This window comes from Sardina pilchardus, chromosome 8, assembly GCF_963854185.1.
Source record: "Sardina pilchardus chromosome 8, fSarPil1.1, whole genome shotgun sequence".
NCBI lineage: Eukaryota > Metazoa > Chordata > Actinopteri > Clupeiformes > Clupeidae > Sardina > Sardina pilchardus.
Genome location: NC_085001.1, coordinates 5653945 through 5672223, shown reverse-complemented (window position 1 = coordinate 5672223; position 18279 = coordinate 5653945). Strand labels below are relative to the sequence as shown.

Sequence of the window (18279 nt, the reverse complement as noted above, 5' to 3'; positions counted from 1 at the left end):
AACATGTTGAGTCGCAATCGCAAGGTTTTAGAACGTCGCGGCTCGTCTCGTCGGGAATCTTTGGTCTGAACCCTACTTTAGGATACATTCAGACCTACGCCTGTGTGTTAGTGTGTGTTAGGATACGCTCAGACCTACGTCTGTGTGTTAGGATACGCTCAGACCTACAGTACGCATGTGTGTTAGGATACACTCAGACCTACGCCTGTGTGTTAGTGTGTGTTAGGATACACTCAGACCTACGCCTGTGTGTTAGTGTGTGTTAGGATACACTCAGACCTACGCCTGTGTGTTAGTGTGTGTTAGGATACGCTCAGACCTACGCCTGTGTGTTAGGATACGCTCAGACCTACGCCTGTGTGTTAGGATACGCTCAGACCTACGCCTGTGTGTTAGGATACGCTCAGACCTACAGTACGCATGTGTGTTAGTGTGTGTTAGGATACGCTCAGACCTACAGTACGCATGTGTGTTAGGATACACTCAGACCTACGCCTGTGTGTTAGTGTGTGTTAGGATACGCTCAGACCTACGCCTGTGTGTTAGGATACGCTCAGACCTAATGCGCGTGTGTGTTAGGATACGCTCAGACACACACACACACAGGGAAGAGACCTACGCGTGTGTGTTAGGATACACTCAGACACACACACACAGGGAAGAGACCTACGCGTGTGTGTTAGGATACGCTCAGACACAGACTGAGAAAACTCACACACACATGCACACTATTATGATTGACATGTGAGTCACAGGAGCAGACAATTGACTGAGCAAAACGTCAGGCATACAAATGTACGGCTAAGTATACATAAACATAGACACACACACACACACACGGAGAGACTAACTACTACACCACAATACAGTAATTACTATACATTTTATGAGAATAAATACACAAACACACACACACACACACACACACATATATATACACACTGCATAACTGCAAGTACAAAGCCATGGGGTATTGGGGCATTAGGCTCAGTGTGTGGTCGCAAGAGGGAGTCCAGTATCAGGCTCATTTCTAATACAGTAGCACAGCCCCTAGCTGACAGCTCAGCAGAAGGGCATGTATTTCAACTCCAGACTGCCGAGCGGACATGGCTCTGAGCAGGCTTGGTACGCTCGTCTCGTAACCAGAGCACTGGGAGTTTACGGTTCCCTGGGTAGAGGGACTCAGACACAGAAACAAACAAACAAAAAACAAAACAAACAAACAAACAAACAAACAAACAAAAAAAACAAACAAACAATCCTCCCCCCACGCTCAGCGGCGGCTTTCAGTCCGATCCGTTCTTGGCGAAAGGGTGCCCTCTGTTAAGACCCTGAGTAACCGAATCCTCGTTGTTGTGCTGCTGCCTAACCACCCCGAGCATTCTCACAACAATGAGTGTGAGTGGCGGCCCAGGGTCTGACAGGGAAGGGCTCCTGCCACCTGGCAAAAGTAAGTGGGCAGATACAGTTACCGCCAGGGGGGCAGTTGTGGTGGTGGTGGTGGTGGGTAGGGGGATGTGGGTGGGGTGGGTGGGGAGGGGGTATATAGAGATTTACACCAGTCTGCTATGGGAGGTCGAAAAGAATTTAAAAAGAGGGAGAGAGAGAGAGAGAGAGAAAGCAACACCACTGACACCGCCACCAGGGGAAGTAACAGTAGAGGAGATGCAGGCTGGATTCCCTCATCGCCATGGCATTTGGCCTTGGCTTCCACAAAAACAGTTACCATGGTTGCACTGCACGTGTGACTTGTTCGCATTCAATTCATTTGCGAGTGTCGAACTGTCTCCAGTGAAGACACCTATGTATAGAAACAGTCCACATAATCTGAACTTTGCAAAGCATCTGTGCCCCCCCCCTCTCCCACCCCCCACACCCTCAGGCTTCCTAAACTCATTTTTTCTTTGACTGAGTTCCTCCAAGGCATTCATCACAGATAGTTGGATTTTGGACGTACCTCTTGCATTGAGTTTTTTGGTGTTGATTATTTTGGCAGCGTACTCCTGGCCCGAGCACAGCTTGACACACCGACGTACCACTGAGAAGGCTCCCCTAGAAGAACACACAGAGCAAGGATTATGTAGGACATGGACACACACACACACACACACACACACACACACACACACACACACAACACAACGTGTAGTTATTAAACAGAATCATAGTTGTGTTTTCAATTGGCCAAGTATGTTGACAAACATAGTAATATCAACTAAATTAGACTAAAGCTGTAGCCTAATTCAAATCTACTGAAGAGACTTCTTCTGCTGGTATATACTTGAAGCAACATCCTTTAATGTCTTATAATTTAAAGAACACATCATCTCAGCATGATACAGCAGAGGGAAAGTGTAGGGAACACTGTAGGGAAAGAATACCAAAGCAACAGTGTGCAAAAGGGTCACTAAGATTACTAATGGATTTCTGGTATTCAAAAAACTGATTATAGTCTAATTGTATAAAATAAGTTTATGTTTATAAAATATTTCCCCATGATGATAACAATTTGTTTAGAAGGAAAACACACCATTGAAAAATCCATAAAATCATACTTAATCACATAAAAAATCTCTCGACTAATTCATCCAAACTGATCCATTACTACGTCATTAGAAAGTTAGACGTACATTTAGCCTACTTTCCCCCCAAAACTATGATATTTTCACATTGCAGTAAGCTGCAGTTAATCACAAAGAAAACTCATTTAACTCTATTTCTCCCAACCTTCAAGCTCTTTTAGGTTAAACCCTTAAAGTCATTATATTTTCCTCTATAACCCCCGAAATGTGCAATGAAGCTTTTAAAATTCGTCCAAGTATTAACGAATATGTATTTTACACTTCTCAAATAAAATGGAAAAGAAAAGTTTCTCCCTCATACTGCACCCTATCTAGTGTCCTGCACTGATATACAGTAGCATGGAACTGTTCTATATTCATTCACTGAAGAGGAATGGGGGGGGGGGGGGGGGCGGGGGGGGGGCTGCCAGTCATCCCCCGGTTCCACCCCCTTCTCTCTCTCCCACTCATTTCCTGTCACTCGCAACTGTCCTATCTGCATAAAACCAATTAAGCCCCTTAAAATATATCCTACTTTTTTTTTAAATAAAAAAAAAAAAAAACAGGCTTCCTACCTGTGACAAGCAGCTGAATGGAGTCAAATACTGAGGATAGTAGAATTGTTCCCACTTTTTCCACAGAAAAACAGCGTGTGTGGTTTGGCTTTGGCTTTGGCTGAGCCCCATAAGCTGGCTAATGGACCGCCAGTGTGTGTGGCATTTGATTTCCCCAAAAGCCAGCGAGAAAGTGGCGAGGCGGGATTAGGGAACAACGGGCATAATCTCTGCCAGCCCCACTCCCGCTCCGCTGGGCATACAGTACACACACACACACACACACCGAGCATATTGTCAACGCAGCTGCCTGCGGCACAAATTGGCGTACGATGAGCTAAGAACAGATTAAAAGAACGAATATTGTTGATCGTGATGGTTTAACAAAGAAAAAAAAAGAAATGCAGAGCTTATGAGAACTGACACAGCCTCCTGTTCAGAGTGTGTGTGGTCTCCCGTTCAGAGAGAGGGAGAGAAGAGACAGTGTGTGTGTGTGTGTGTGTGTGTGTGTGTGTGTGTGTGTGTGTGTGTGCGTGCGTGCGTGCGTGCGTGCGTGCGTGCGTGCGTGCGTGCGTGCGTGCGTGCGTGCGTGCGTGCGTGCGCGTGCGTGTGTGTGTGTGTCTGGCAAAAGGCAATCATTCACCCATCAGTTAATTTGGCCAGTTATTCTATTAATGAAAAATACCATCGTGGCCTTTCAGCATAATAGGCTATTGCCATTACCGTTGTTTTTGCCAGCTCAGCAAAATCTGAGAACTGAGCTTAGTGCACAAGAATCAAAGCAGGTGGTAAAGAGCTAAAGAGTTGCACAACACAACAGCTTAAAAGTTGCAACAACATAACAGCAGAAAAAGGCACAAGCACAACACCCAGAGCAATCAATACACCTGTTGGATCCAAATTAGTAATGCTCTTAATAGGAGAGATGTTCTAAGAAACAGCAAGAGAGGGAGGGAGAGAGAGAACATGCCAACACACACACACACACGCACGCACGCACACGCACACACACACAAATAGTGGCATGACAGGGGTCTCTATGGCATTGGTATGAGGCTTTACATTGAAAATAAACTTAACTGAAGCAAAAAAAAATTGATCTAGGCTATGTACTTAGCCTAACTTTTTATTCTAATTACTTAATTTATTTTTGACATATCAAAGATGTGTGCTGTGAAGTTGCCAAATATTGGTGCCAATGTTTCAGGCCTGTTCAGCAAAGCTCATTGATTAATGAAATTGGACCTTTTTTGATATGCAAAATCAGCTTGCTCCTACATAACAAGATTGGTTAGTCCTCAATATTTGTGCCGTGTTGGCCTGCAGCGTGTCTGAAGATTATGACACACACACACACACACACACACACACACACACACACACACACACACACACACACACACACACACACACACACGCCTCCAATGGGTGGAGAGAGCCACATGGCACCAGTCCCAACACACTAGCACCTCTCCCTGCATTGCTGGGATTGCTGGAGCTACTGGGAAATAAGGAGTCTCTCCCCCTATAACCCCCCCCCCCCCCCCCCCCCCACACACACACACACACACAAGCAACCTATAAGTCTATATATGTCCAGACACAGTCACACATCATAACACATCATTTTCTTCATATCCTCAGGCTCTGTATTTTCTTGACACGTATTTTCTTAAGCACACTAACACAAAAATGTCTGTATCTCCAGATTTGGTATACGTTTTAACTTAACCAACTAACAAAAACAGCAGGCAAAACAACAACGAAAAAAGAGACGAACAAAAAATATATTTTACTACTAAATCGCACTCTCCAACAATGCAAAAATAAATCAGTAGGCTCTGTAAGTCCTAATGTATGAGTGCTTAGTAAAGACGCAGCTTTTTGTCGCTTGTGTGACTTATGATAAGTTTGTTCACAGCAATATTTTTTTCAGGAGAATTTGTTTTTTGTTTGCTTGCTTGCTTGCGCTGTCACAAGAAAAGCGCATGCAGAGGAGGAGAATGTGCACCACTGACCAATGCCAACTTGGCTGACCGACATAAAACAAACCATAGCTCAAAGGCGTAAATCTCATGTTATGTTGACCTAACGTTTGCTATCTGTCCTCGTTGATATAATATTCATCGTGTATGTGAACAAACACATCTCCTCCACCAAATGTGGACAGGGAATTGAAGAATATCGTAAAAGTTTAATGTCAACAGCATGTAAGTTAGCATAGGATCCCAAGCACCCAGTGACCACCTGACCTAGAGCACAGGTTTTCTTTTTGACAGCTCAAAATGTCATGTCCCGCAACCCCAACCAGTGTCAGCCAGCTGAGCAGGGAAGGTGATAGCTTTAGCCAGCTAACGTTTGCTAACACTGGCTAGCAAGTGGTTCTGAAAGGGGCGTTGCACTGCGACCACCGTTGGATACGAAAGGGGTTGCTAGCTTTAATATATCTTCGTCTTCTAATTTTAGGACTGTGTCATGCCAATAAGTACATTGCTTATAGTATACAAACTAATTACGCTCTCCATGGCTGTCTGAGTTGTGGTGTGTTCATGTGAGTGTTTTCAAATCCCAGTGAGTTGACACTCCCCTTAATGGCCATTAACGCTTGGTAGTGCTCCCACTGCTTGCTTGATGGCCAGCCACATATCGAGCTAGCTGCCCTAGCTAATGTTAGCTGTTCTTCCAACATTAACACACTGCTGAGCTATCGTTAACGTCACCTGGTTCTGTTCACTGTCTTGCACACACAAAAAGAAAAGATTACGTGCCCACACGTACAACAAATACATGTCAACCACTGACTCCAAAAAACAAAAACTGCTTACTTTCCAAGTTCCTCGTAGAGCTGAAATTCGTCTGTAAATCGCGTACAGGTTGTCGTGGCCATGTCTTCTTGTCAGATTATGACTATTCCTCTATTATTAATATTATCTATGATAAAAGTGCCACTTTCTTATGCTCGATAATGTTCAGCAAACGAATACGTCCTCGCTGTTTTAGACAACAGAAATGCATACGAATAACGATGAAATCGTATTTCTGGGCGGAGGGCTGGTAGGTTGGTAGGCTGCTTGGCTACGTCCTCCCCCGCTCGCTGTCAGTTGCGTTCTATTGCTACAAAATGCGTCCTGCTGAGAGACCAACGCCGAGACTCTGCCAGTCAGCTCAACACTGCCACCGCTCGGGTGTTGCAAATAACTGCAACATGTGAAAACAAGCGCAGTGAACACGGACTCTGGTAGGACTACTGGATAACCTAACTTTTAACTATCCATTGCAAACTATTGAATTGATTTTGACCCCCACATTACAGATAAATCTGACAAGACAAGAAGGAAGAAAGGAGAGATTATGTTTAGCCTGCTTTTCATCAGTTGTAGCCTATAGGCCTATTTCACCATAACCAAGAATAAATTAGGCCCAATAGGCTAACTAATAATATTTCAAATGCATAGACAGCATCCTCCAGAATTATTGCCACCTTTGGTACAGAAGTGTCCTCACTGCTACAAGTTTTGTAGAATGTCATCAATGTGGGGCATTGATGATTTAGGTCACTGTACACCCTGTACACAAAGGTTGCTGGTTTAGGATGATACTGTCACTGTCACTGTCACACACACACACACACACACACACACACACACACACACACACACACACACACACACACACACACACACACACACACACACACACACACACACACACCCACACCCACACCCACACCCACACCCACACCCACACACACACACACACACACACACACACACACACACACACACACACACACACACACACACACACACACACACACGCACACACACATAATATATGAATTACTAATATAATTTGCACATCAGAAAAAGTACATTGTATAGCCTATTACTGTAAACGGTATAGTCTACATAATGCATAATACATAATTTATTTTATTCTTGAAATCATGCGTTTATTATTAGACTGGTGTCACATATGGTGTCACATGTTGAGGTGTCTCAGTCCCACCCTGGCAAATCCTCCTGTCGCTTCCAACTCAACAGCATCAAGTGGACCTTTGTTGCTCATATTACCAGCTGACTGTATTTGTTTCTTTAATTCTTTCTAAGCATTCTGAATGTGCAAGTGCTTTATCTGCATAAAAGAAAGTCCAAGACAAAGCTATTCAGTGTCATCTTGTGAGTATGTACGCTAGTGATTTATTACGATGCAAGGGAGCACCACCTAAATCTTCCCTAGGGTGCCAAATTAGTTAGAGCCGGGCCTGCTCGTAATGATTGACATACAGTACTGTATGTAAGTCTCTTTGGATAAAAGGCAAATGAGTTAGTATGTAAATAAAGGAAGTCAGAAACACTGCACTGCCTTAGTCTTAAAAGCCTGTCTGTCATATGAAGTAAACAAAAGTAAAAATGGAATTAATCAGGGGTTTCATGTGGGACAAGACCCTCCTCCAAAACACACACTTAATGCTTCTGGGACTAAACTCATTTGTGACCCTGCACAGCAAAATCAGGCACTTGTTGCACGATACTATTTTGAGAAAATCCACAATAAACAAACTTTTTATGTCATGTCAGCTTTGGATGCGGTTATCTTAGCGATAGATTCTGTAATACCTTTGATATACATATTGTTGGAAAGCTTAGTTAATGGTCATTAGTGTGAGCACAATAACTTGTTTTTGTAGATTTTACCAAAGCGACTGGTTTCGCTGTGCAGGGTCACATTTTCAGACATGTGACATGAGTACATGAACTTTCAGTCCATTGGGGTAAAGTCTCCTACTGAAGACATGAAGACTCTCTCTCTCTTACTCTCTCTATCTCTCTCTCTCTCTCACACACACACACACACACACACACACACACACACACACACACACACACACACACACACAAAGAAATCATTAAAGTTTGAATCACAAATCAGTAGGCTACTTTTATTTTTTGATATACTGAACGTGAAATATTGAGGGTGGGAAACATCAGCTTATGAATGTGACAAATGAACCTATTAAGATAAGACAATAGACTCTGAAGAACCATTTCCAATGTGAAGAACCTTTTCCTATTCATGGGTTGCATCAGGTCCCTTTGCACAGGTGTATTAATCAAGCACCATGCAGTCTGCATTGATAATCAGGGTGCTTGATTGTAAACACCTGCATGCGGAAAGGGACCTGATGAACAGGCTACTTATTGTTCTTTGTAGAACCCATTGATGAAAGCATTGAAGCACCTGTTCTTCTGTATAGATGCTTCTCAACATGCCTCCTCGATCCTCGATGCTCGCTCCTCGAGGGGCGTTCCCACTGATCTATAGCCTAACTAACACTGGATAGACTATCGCACTGTTGCCGCCCCATCATTCTTTATGTAGATCAGTGAGGATCGAGGCCCGAGGAGCGAGGGAGGACGTATGAACGCTGAATGAGAGGCACCTGTGTGTGTGGAGGATTAAGCCATTCCTGTTGCCAGCAGCGGAGGGAGGGCAGGACTTGAGAGGTATGCGGCAGGAAGGGTGACTGGGAATGGTATGGGAAATGGGACTGAGAGTTGAGATGGAACCACAGCGCCCTCTGGTGGGCATTCAGAGTCACGTCTCTTTTTCAGCTGTACCGGAGAACATACTGTATCGGATCGGATTAATCACTGAATATCACTGAATTAACCTGATGAAAGCATAACATTTTAACATATTCTGTCTTTCTCATTTAAAGGAGGCAGATGCTTTTCCTCACAATGATGGAAGCATTTTTCATCACATGAAATTGTGTGAAATTTGATGACATGGTAGTAAGGACTCTTGGCTGTATTTTGTACTTACTTTACACCAACTTCCCAGAAAAGAAATCATTACACAGTACAACTGCATCGCTTGCAAGCAGCGTCTTGTACAGTGTGTAGTATAAATAAGCAATATATAATCAATAATAATAATATAACATATTTTATATCATTGCATAGTTGTAATTGTGTAGGCCTACGTCAGGGAATGAATCTGAATCATATGTTTGACATAGCAGTATTAATAGGGAAATCAGTTCTGCCATATTCCACGCATGACTAAGCCTACATTTAGCATACTTCTGTATTTTGAGGTTTCTTGTTTAACCGAAAGGAATGAAGCAATCTAATCTACTGGTCATTTTGAGCAACACAGAAATCATCAGTAGCCTATTTGAGGAAAAAGCCTCATGAAGGTTGCAATTTCCTGATGTCTATTGAAAGGCATTTGACATTTGTCAAATTCCCGTTTTGAGTGTTTGGACTGCTGTAGCATGTTGTTGCCACAGTGATACAGAAACCTCTATTAGTATACTGTAAGTGCGCCTGCCTGAAGTATAGTCATGCAGTGCTCTTGATTAATGACACGGTTGAGCGCATTCCAGCGCTCTGACTCATTTGGCCAAAGAAGTGTCTCTGGCTAGATCTCTCTCCCACTCTGCCCCTACACCCCCCTTTCCTTCCCCCTTCCTAAACACACATTCCTCCCATCCCATCCCATCGCTGAGTACATAAAATGGAAACGTTCCTCTCATTTAACAAAATGTTACGACTATGTATTCTGATTCCCTCTGAGGTCCTTCATTTAGGTGCTTCTTTGAGATAAAATATATCCTAGATATAATGTCCTTCATTATAATCCATTACATTTTTCATTTGATTGAATTAATCTCATATCATCCAAGTCCCTCTCGCAAATTCTCATGGATCAAGGACCTTACCTTTAAAGCTTGAAAATGATTATATAGCGGAAGGTGTATATTTTGAAAAGTCTACATTTAAGGCGAGACTGATGGTGCTCACTGTGATCCACCCATAACAACCAGTCTGTTGGAATCTCTTAATGCCTTTGTGCACATTTCTTCAGATTGGCTTCTCAACTTCAAAGGGAGTTTGTGCATGCCTTAGCCTAGCTCTGTTCACATAGGACTTCAGACTGAGGGAAGCACTGGAGAGAATGCATGGCATTAACTCCAACCTTGTATGTTCACCTGGAACTGGGAGGAGGCCTTTCCGGAAAAATATTTTCTAGGACTCCGTTTACTGCGGTTTTAACTGCCCATCCTGTTAAACTCATAAATTTAAACACTTCATGAGCTTATCAGCAGGTTAGACATTGATTGACCGATTGATTTCATAGCCCCTGCCCAATCTGTGGTACTTTGGAACCAACACAACCATTACGGCTGTGTGCAATCTGCATAGCTGGCATTGATTAAAGTTATCTGATTTACTTTGGGACTATATTTGTACAGAATACTGTACAAATATCTTGATTTACATTGTCCTTATATTTTCACTGAGTTACACATGACACAGAGAGACACTAACACAGCTGGTATAAGAATATACAGAGTCTCCACTAGAGGATTTTATTTTAATTTGGCAACAAAGCTTCCCATTTCGAGAGATGCTTCTGTGTTTAACACTATGCGATATTTCATGTAAAAATGTGTGAGCTTCTTCAATATGGGCGTGGTTAGTTGTCTCCACAAATGGCCAGAAGGATCTTCTCGTAATCTCCTTGGGTGTCATCCTAGAGTCAGAAGAAAGCATTTCCTCAGTATCACAACATCTTTCTTGAACCCTTAGTCCTATCAGATGTTTAATTTATGCATGTTGCGGTGGATAATGGCTTACTAGAATGTCCTGATACAGGGTCTTGTCATATTTCTTCTGGTACTCCTCCTTGATCTTAGCCAGATCAATCTCAGAGCGGCTCACCATGACTCTGGTCAGGATCTTAGACCTGGTTCCTTTGCCCTTCAAAACCAATACACGACATCAGAATCAATGGCAATGAACATTATTCTTTTAGTGACAGCACTGTTTTTTACAAAAAGAAAGAACATTTAGAAGCATGTTACCTTCATAGAGTCATACAGTTTTTCAGCAAAATAGGCAGGTTTGCTTCCAGCACATTTCACTGAAAGTCAAGAATGGACACAAGGTAAGAATGAGTTACATCGGTCAAGATGATATGTGTACTTTATGCACAGGTGCCAGTGGTGTAGCACTTTGATGGAGCGTTTCTGACACAGCCTGTATGTCTCTTACCCACAGCAGTCAGACAGTTCTCTATATCCCCCTTCAACTCCAAGTCGATGGCCTTGGACACATCCACTTTGCTGTACTTGGAGTACATCTGGAACACTGTAAACACCAGCAGACAACACGTGTGATATACAGAACAGCATACAGTTTTGTGTATTTTCAGTTATATTTTTTTATGGGTATGCCATACACAGCAAAAACAAACAAACAAGCAAATATGCTAAAGCTGGAGAGCTAAGCAGATTAAACGACAAAAAAAGCAAAGTCTGAATCATACTTTTTTGGAGCTGGGGAGCACTTCTGGTGGTGAGGATGTCAATGAACACAGAGCAGTCGGTGCCCTTTCTCTGCTCTCCCGCCTCATAGATAGCCTAAGAAGAGGAGGGGGGGTTAGAGCCAGGGGCACCCATTCATTAGGCGTGGTGTCCACTATGCAAAACTAAAGTAGCACTTGAGGCCAGCTCAATGTGTGGCTTCTATGTGCCATAAATGTGAGAGAATCAAGGAACTGTAAATACTCTGGCGTCGCTGTCAGCTTTGTCTTCGTTCACAATGTTGTCCTCAGCCTTGCTGGCCTGAAAGCAAGACAAGAAGAGAAACATAATAATTATGGCTACAGTATGCACACAAACACTGAGACACAGTGACACTTTGACTGAAATGGTGCCCTGGCATGTTTTCTCTATAGTATACCTTGCAAAGAGCAAGAAGGGCCTTCCTGAAATCGCCGCCTGTGTCGGACTTGATGTCATCCTCCAGTTCCTTTTTGTATTCTATGGCAACAAAACAAAGATGGTTGGTTGTGTTACACGACCAATGGAGCTGTGTTACGAGCAGGCGCGCCTGCAGGTGTGCGGCCGCACGCACTCTGTATACCATCAGGCTACTCAACAATGAGAGAGATCATTTCCTGTGTGCGTACTGTATACTGTACACTCCAAGTTGGCCTACCATAACTTCTCGTCACAGTATTCCAATAATGACCGTATGCTATCTATATTTTCGGGTAAATTAAACACATTATCAAAAATCAATTGATACAGAACTATATACAAAGTGTATAGTTAATAGTTAAGAAATAGCGTATCACCTTTATGGAGAGGAGGTTTTAGTGGCACAGTTTAGTGTATGCTACTTCTCCTACTTCTGCTCTAACACCAGAATCATGACAAATATATCGTCGCAGGTAGACTATGTTTCATATCATTGGTAGTAGTAGTACTTTCTGGGTTTATTTGATAGCGTTAGCCTTTAGGCTACTGTTTTTTTCTGACTAGTGGAGAACACAGGCGAGCTTCATGTTACCGCTCCAGGGCCAAAGTTATCCGGAATTTCGGGGCTAACTCCATTTCCTCGATTTAAAAGTGGTTAGCATGTGAACAAGAATTTCTGTTTTGTCTGCGGTTTTGTATTTTGCATTATTTTCCAGCTCCAGTCTCGACAGCACGTCCACTTCCTCAGTTCTCTCGCTTCTCTATCCATCCCTGCACAGGGCTCTCTTACAGGAGCCGCACCATTTAACCACATTAGGTTATAGGCTGCCCTCAAACATCTACATTTTCATATTAGACATATTAGACATTAGACAGTTTTGTCAAGCCTACGCTTGAAATTAAAAGTACCGATACCCTAATTATAGGCACACTTCAGTCATTTTTGGCATATCTGTTGCTGTAGTTGTTGCAACCCCAGTGTCTATGAATGGCCTTAAACTACCGTGATCAATTCAAATTACCCCTTGGAAAAATGTAATGCCCCGCCTGTGAATTGGTGTCTGTCGTCAGGTTTGACAAGGTAAGGGGTGCGTATCATAACATGTATTCCTGCAGGCACTCCTGGTTACAAGACCAACGTAGCAGCTTGTGACCCGAAATCTGATGGGCTGTCTGCTCTGAGCCAGGATAGTTGTACAGTAGAGAAAAAAAGTCACACCTTCTTTGTAAGCCAATTTGATGTCTCTGATTTCTCTATTGGTCCTGGAGGCAAGGATCTCAACCAGTGTATCTTCATCTGTACCCAGTCCCTGAATAGACATGGAGAGAAAATGTAACGGTGAGCATTTTAAAAGGTAGACTCTGTGAGTCTGCTGAAAGGTTGTTGTTATTTTCTGCTCCTGAAGCATCACGTCGGCTGAAATTGTTCATGACTGTTGGAGCCACTATATTTGTATCTCATTTACACATCCAGAACTGTGTACACCAGAGGTTTTTCAAGTGCACAACAAGTCAGAGGACCATGAGGAGCCATTTGCAAATTTAACAAAAATGTGTTGGATTGGAATGACGGATGGCACCGCAGTGTTCGTTTAGCACCAATGGACACCCGCCCACTCCACAGCAGAGTGGCAACAGACACGTTGCTCCAGGGAGTGGTTGTGAAACGAGCCAAGATAAACCGAGCATGCAGGAGGAGCTTCTGACAGTTCCCCAAAAACTCATGCAACAAAGGAACTCAATACGTGACGCAAGGACTCCTATTCATAGCAGTCCAACCACAACATTGCTTGGCTTTTATTCCGAAACCATATTTTGAGGCACAGGACATATAAATCACATACGCTGCGCTGTCCTTTTGGAGGTAAAAACAGACAGTAGCACTAGAAATGTAAACACAAAATGCAACTGACACACCTCCTGCCCTCCTGGGGAATTTGAGGAATCCCTTATTCCTGATCAGGGATGGAAATTAGCACCAGCCACCAGCCAAATGCTGGTAAAATGTGAGAGTGGCTGGTAGATTTCAGACATAAAGTCATATTTTAACATTGAGTGGCTGGTTTATTTGACCAGAAATCTGCCATTGGCTGGTAGATTTTCACATTTTCAAATTTTAATTTCCACCCCTGTTCCTGATGCATCCTAGTCTAAGCATTCATTTTGATTTTGTTATCAGTTCAGTTCAGCTATAATGGCACCAACAACCCCAAACTGTGTGAGGCCTCCTAGCAGGACTCAACATTAACTTTTTAAAAAGGGGCAAAAGCCAAGGGCAACCAGGCAACCATTAATGCCGTGCTCTGCCTCCTATTAGTTGTAATGGCAGCCTCTGCTGAGACAGACATTGTGCAGTCACAGATTAATGCGGTCTTCTCGACCTTGGAGCCCTTGACTAGGTCTAACATTGCATGGCTTTCACAGAGTGTGGGAATGCTAATGGTTACACTGTACACAAACATGAAGGTATATAAACTGACCAAAAAAAGCTTATTAACACTCTTCTGTCCCACGTACAGTGTATCGCACATGCCTACCCAATACATAAAGTCCATCTTGTCAGAGAACTACAGTCGAAAATTAGCCAGCTAGCTAACACTGGCACATACTGTAGACAGAGCGATTCAAACGTGTTGTCCTTGTAAGCAAATAAATGAAAAAAAAAAAAAACTATGAACTGTGCACGTGAAATGCGCTATGTTTGTAGTGGTTGTCTAATGTGTCTTGATGTCTGTACAGGAACGCTGTGCGAATACGCCGCTCTGTCTGGCACCTGGCTATTTTGTGTCAGTTTAATTATTTGCTTTTTGTATCTTTTTCTTTTTCTTGTTTTATTATTTTGATTATTGTTGTTATATGTTTTGTGACTCAGGGCATTGCTGTAAAAGAGCTTGATGCTCAGTCAATTTTCCCTGAATAAAAAACGGTTGATGATGATGATGATGATGAACTCTGACCTTCATGGCGAGTTTGAGCTGCTGGGCGTCGTACTGGGCGGGGGTCCTGAGCAGAGCCAGCACCACGTCCTCCAGCTCCCCCTTCAGGGCCGCCTTGAGAGCTCCCTCCAGGGGCTACACACACAGAGCACGGCACGCAGACACACACACACACACACACACACACACACAGCAACCGGGTCACAAGGGAGGCTGCGGATTATCACATGAGTGGGGTGTGTGTGTGTGTGTGGTGTGTGCTAGCCACATCTATAAATAAAGCATGCTTGTGGCTATACTAATGAGTGTGTTTGTAATGTGTTTATGCATCTGTACATAAACATTCAAAGTGTGTGGGCAGTTTGTATTTGTATTTAAATGTGTGTGTGTGTGTGTAGAAGAGTGAGTGTTACCTTGCCGGCGGCCTTCGTGTAAGCAGCTTTGATCTGCTGGCGCTGGGCATTGCTCCGCTTCACCAGCACATCGATGATGGTCGTCTCATCCACACCTGCAAGGCACAGCCGCCATATGGATACAGTACAGAACATCAGCTGACAGAAGCCTATGCATCAGCTGACAGAAGCCTATGCAGACTCACCAGGCTCAAAGCTCAGGCATCAGCCAGCCATGCAGTAAGGTGTGCGAGTTGACATGGGAAGTAGGTGCGAAGTGATAAGTGGAGGGAACACACACACACACACACACACACACACACACACACACACACAGACACAGACACAGACACAGACACACACACAGACACAGACACACACACACAGACACACACACACACAGACACACAGACACACACACACACACACACACACCAGTTGGTCATGGGTAAACACATACCCACCCACACATACAATACATACACTTCTCACAAGCCAGGGCCTGCACAGGTATGTGTACAAGAAGTAAAGGGTCAATCATTGCTGCACTGTCGAAGGGCTTTTCACCATCACACCAATCTAGGAATGTATTTTCATACAGTACCAGAATAAGCCGTTTCAGGGATATCTTTGCATTTGCTTTGCTTTGTTTACAGTGGCAGATGTGTATCAGTAGTCAGTAAAGTTGTTTGCGTCTTGCATTGTGTCTGACCTTTGACTTTGATGGCTTTGTCTAGAACACCAGCGTCTCCCTCTGCACTGAATTGTGGGTAAGGAGTCACTGTTCCCTTGTATTTCTGTTGGCAACATCAAATGTGAAGTCATCAGGTATACTGCACAGTCAGGCGGACAGAGAATCATCAATTAAAAAAGAAAACAAAACAAAATCCCCTTCAAACACAGCAACGGTTAAGGGTTTGCATGGTGTTTGTTGGGAGGGGAGAGCAGGGGAGAGAACATTCCTCCTCCTCTGAGTCACGCTGCCAAAAAAAGTGATTTCCTCTCTTTCTCTGCGAGCCTCTCTCCTCCTCGCTCACCCTTACTCCGCCACTCCTCCCACATCTCCCTCATCAAATGAACGCAGACTGGTAACATTTTCCACTGACGAGGAAAAAAACTCCAATGTTCTGCTCTGATTTAGCCAAAGTTTAGTGCAAACTTACCGAGTCCTCCGGCATGCCCAGATAGACTGTCTGCTGAAGGAATTGCTGGATAAATGACATGGTGAGGGATGTATCTGTAGCCTACAGACACAATAAAGAGAACACGTTCTTAATGTAAATTACAGCACACTGTAACTGCCAAGTTTACTGTAGAAGTCTAAAATGACGCACGGGTAGTCACAGCACTAATGAAAGACAGATTTCGACACTGTGTCACTACCAACCCCAAAATGCCAGTTCCACTTCTCTAAGGTTAAGGTTTAGGAGAGATGTGCACTGTTGCCACTATTGTTGTTAATTATGTTATCAACATATAGCTATTAATCAAAAAAGTTTTTTTTTTTTTAAATCTCAGTTTTGCACATGCCAAGAGATTCTGACTCAAATGAACAGACAAATGCAATCAGTAGTAAGGCAGTAAGAAAAAAAACGAGCCACGCCCAAATTCCAAGGACATTTACCTTGGACACCTTTCCAACTAAATCACGACGGTGTACATACTATAGAATGAGTTTTACGTTGTCATTTTAAATTCTAGCGCGTCTCTGTACTACAAGCCATAACTAAAACTTAGGGCATACTCTTCTCTTCCGGATTGACAAAGATCCATGCTATGTCAAAACTTTGTACAGAGGTACAGAGACACTGGACTTCAATTTGTACACCTTTGCATACCAAATCGTTTTTTGTTATTCACGTTTGTAGACTATTTGATGACCGCACGTTGGCAAGTAGTAGTAGAGGAAATCACGGCTTACCTAGTCACAGCACAGACCTTTTCCTTTCCCAGACTGACAACGGGTAGCAGGGAGGAGTGAAAGCCGTGTATTTATACCAATGAAACCCCACCTAGCAACGCCGCGGACCACATGTTCAGCCTCGGCTGGAAGTTTATAGTGGGTTTGGAGGAGGAGGAGGAGGAGGAGGAGGAGGGCGAAGTTTCCACATTGACGCACGGTGAGAGTGCACAACATATTGCAACCAAATAGCTGGCAGCCTATAGCTTGACAGACATACAGTAGGCTTCCCTAAAGTGAATACTGATAGTACATGTTGATATGTTGCAAAGAACAGGGTTGGTTTTGTATACTGTAGAATAGTGCAACTTGTGCTTCTATATGAATCAAACCAGCCGTTTTCATTTTATTTTCAGTCAATGAACATCGTCAGTTCATTATCAGTTAGTGAACATTAGGACCTATTAGACCTTGCACCATATTTAGATTTCTCGTATTGTTTTGGTAAGAGCAGAAATAAGAAGTCAGGGCCAGATATGCAACAAATATAACCAACCACCCAAATAAGCCCTTAAAAGCCTTTCTACGCACTCTTTACACTGTTGCTCTTTTGGACAGATCTGTGGACTGAAAATTACATTTAGAATTAGAAAATACAGGGGAAATGTGGTGGATATGTACAAATATAAAAAGAAATGTGTTCGCACCCCATCGCCCATGAAACCTGTTATTATAGAAGTCATCAGTTGTGGTATTTGGACCGTGAGAAGGCAACAGCAGGTGCTAGCCTAAGACATATCCACTGCACCCCCATACAGTGTTAGCATACCTGGTTCTATGACTCTATGGGCATGACACACCCTGTTGAAAATTCCTCTGAAAAAGGAATTGTGTGCTCACATTTTGGGTATGCTACATCTATGAAACACATTCCTGCCTTGGAATGCAATTGTTTCACTATTTTTTCAGAATATGGATTTTCTTAATGGAATTGGTGCACAGTGTATAAGTTTTACATCTCCAGAACTAGAACCATTGTATGTCCTGACTAGTCTTCCCCCAATTCAAGACCCTGGTTTGAAAGTCATCCACATTCCTAAAGGTCTTGTGGTTTCATAAACATAACCTAGCTTTGCTTCACAGCTGTTGCAGGTGCTGTT

General features: G+C 43.2%; 2 protein-coding genes across 3 annotated transcripts in view; both read right to left on the bottom strand.

The window, feature by feature from the left end:
* The window catches only part of LOC134088496 (calcium/calmodulin-dependent protein kinase type II delta chain-like), a gene marked incomplete in the record, with an annotated part of 45055 nt that extends 38845 nt beyond the window's left edge, over nucleotides 1-6210 (bottom strand). Inside the window, 2 exon segments of the mRNA XM_062542474.1 lie at nucleotides 1958-2052; nucleotides 5941-6210. Coding sequence (XP_062398458.1) covers nucleotides 1958-2052; nucleotides 5941-6002 — 157 coding nt within the window.
* A 4255-nt stretch (nucleotides 6211-10465) lies between these two features.
* On the bottom strand, nucleotides 10466-17276 carry anxa1a (annexin A1a). 2 transcript variants are annotated; one of them, XM_062542477.1, is made up of 13 exons: nucleotides 17141-17276; nucleotides 16383-16463; nucleotides 15932-16016; nucleotides 15241-15335; nucleotides 14849-14962; nucleotides 13111-13201; nucleotides 11872-11951; nucleotides 11697-11753; nucleotides 11456-11549; nucleotides 11182-11277; nucleotides 10992-11050; nucleotides 10765-10887; nucleotides 10466-10660 (listed from the first exon to the last, which is right to left on the bottom strand). In XM_062542477.1, exons 2-13 carry the CDS (start codon nucleotides 16440-16442, stop codon nucleotides 10604-10606), a joined length of 1011 nt encoding a protein of 336 aa, XP_062398461.1. In that variant the 5' UTR covers nucleotides 16443-16463; nucleotides 17141-17276; the 3' UTR covers nucleotides 10466-10603. The 2 variants fall into 2 exon arrangements, with proteins under 2 accessions (XP_062398461.1, XP_062398462.1); XM_062542478.1 differs by having other exon boundaries at nucleotides 16383-16456; nucleotides 17141-17189.
* Nucleotides 17277-18279: the final 1003 nt, after the last annotated feature.

Excerpts from the sequence above, each read along its gene's own strand:
- anxa1a (XM_062542477.1), bottom strand. The coding sequence starts at position 16,442 with ATGTCATTTATCCAGCAATTCCTTCAGCAGACAGTCTATCTGGGCATG. Across the intron at positions 15,336-15,931 it reads CAAAGCCATCAAAGTCAAAG|GTGTGGATGAGACGACCATC; the intron begins GTCAGACACAAT and ends TGTGCCTTGCAG. Across the intron at positions 10,888-10,991 it reads AACTGTATGACTCTATGAAG|GGCAAAGGAACCAGGTCTAA; the intron begins GTAACATGCTTC and ends TTGGTTTTGAAG.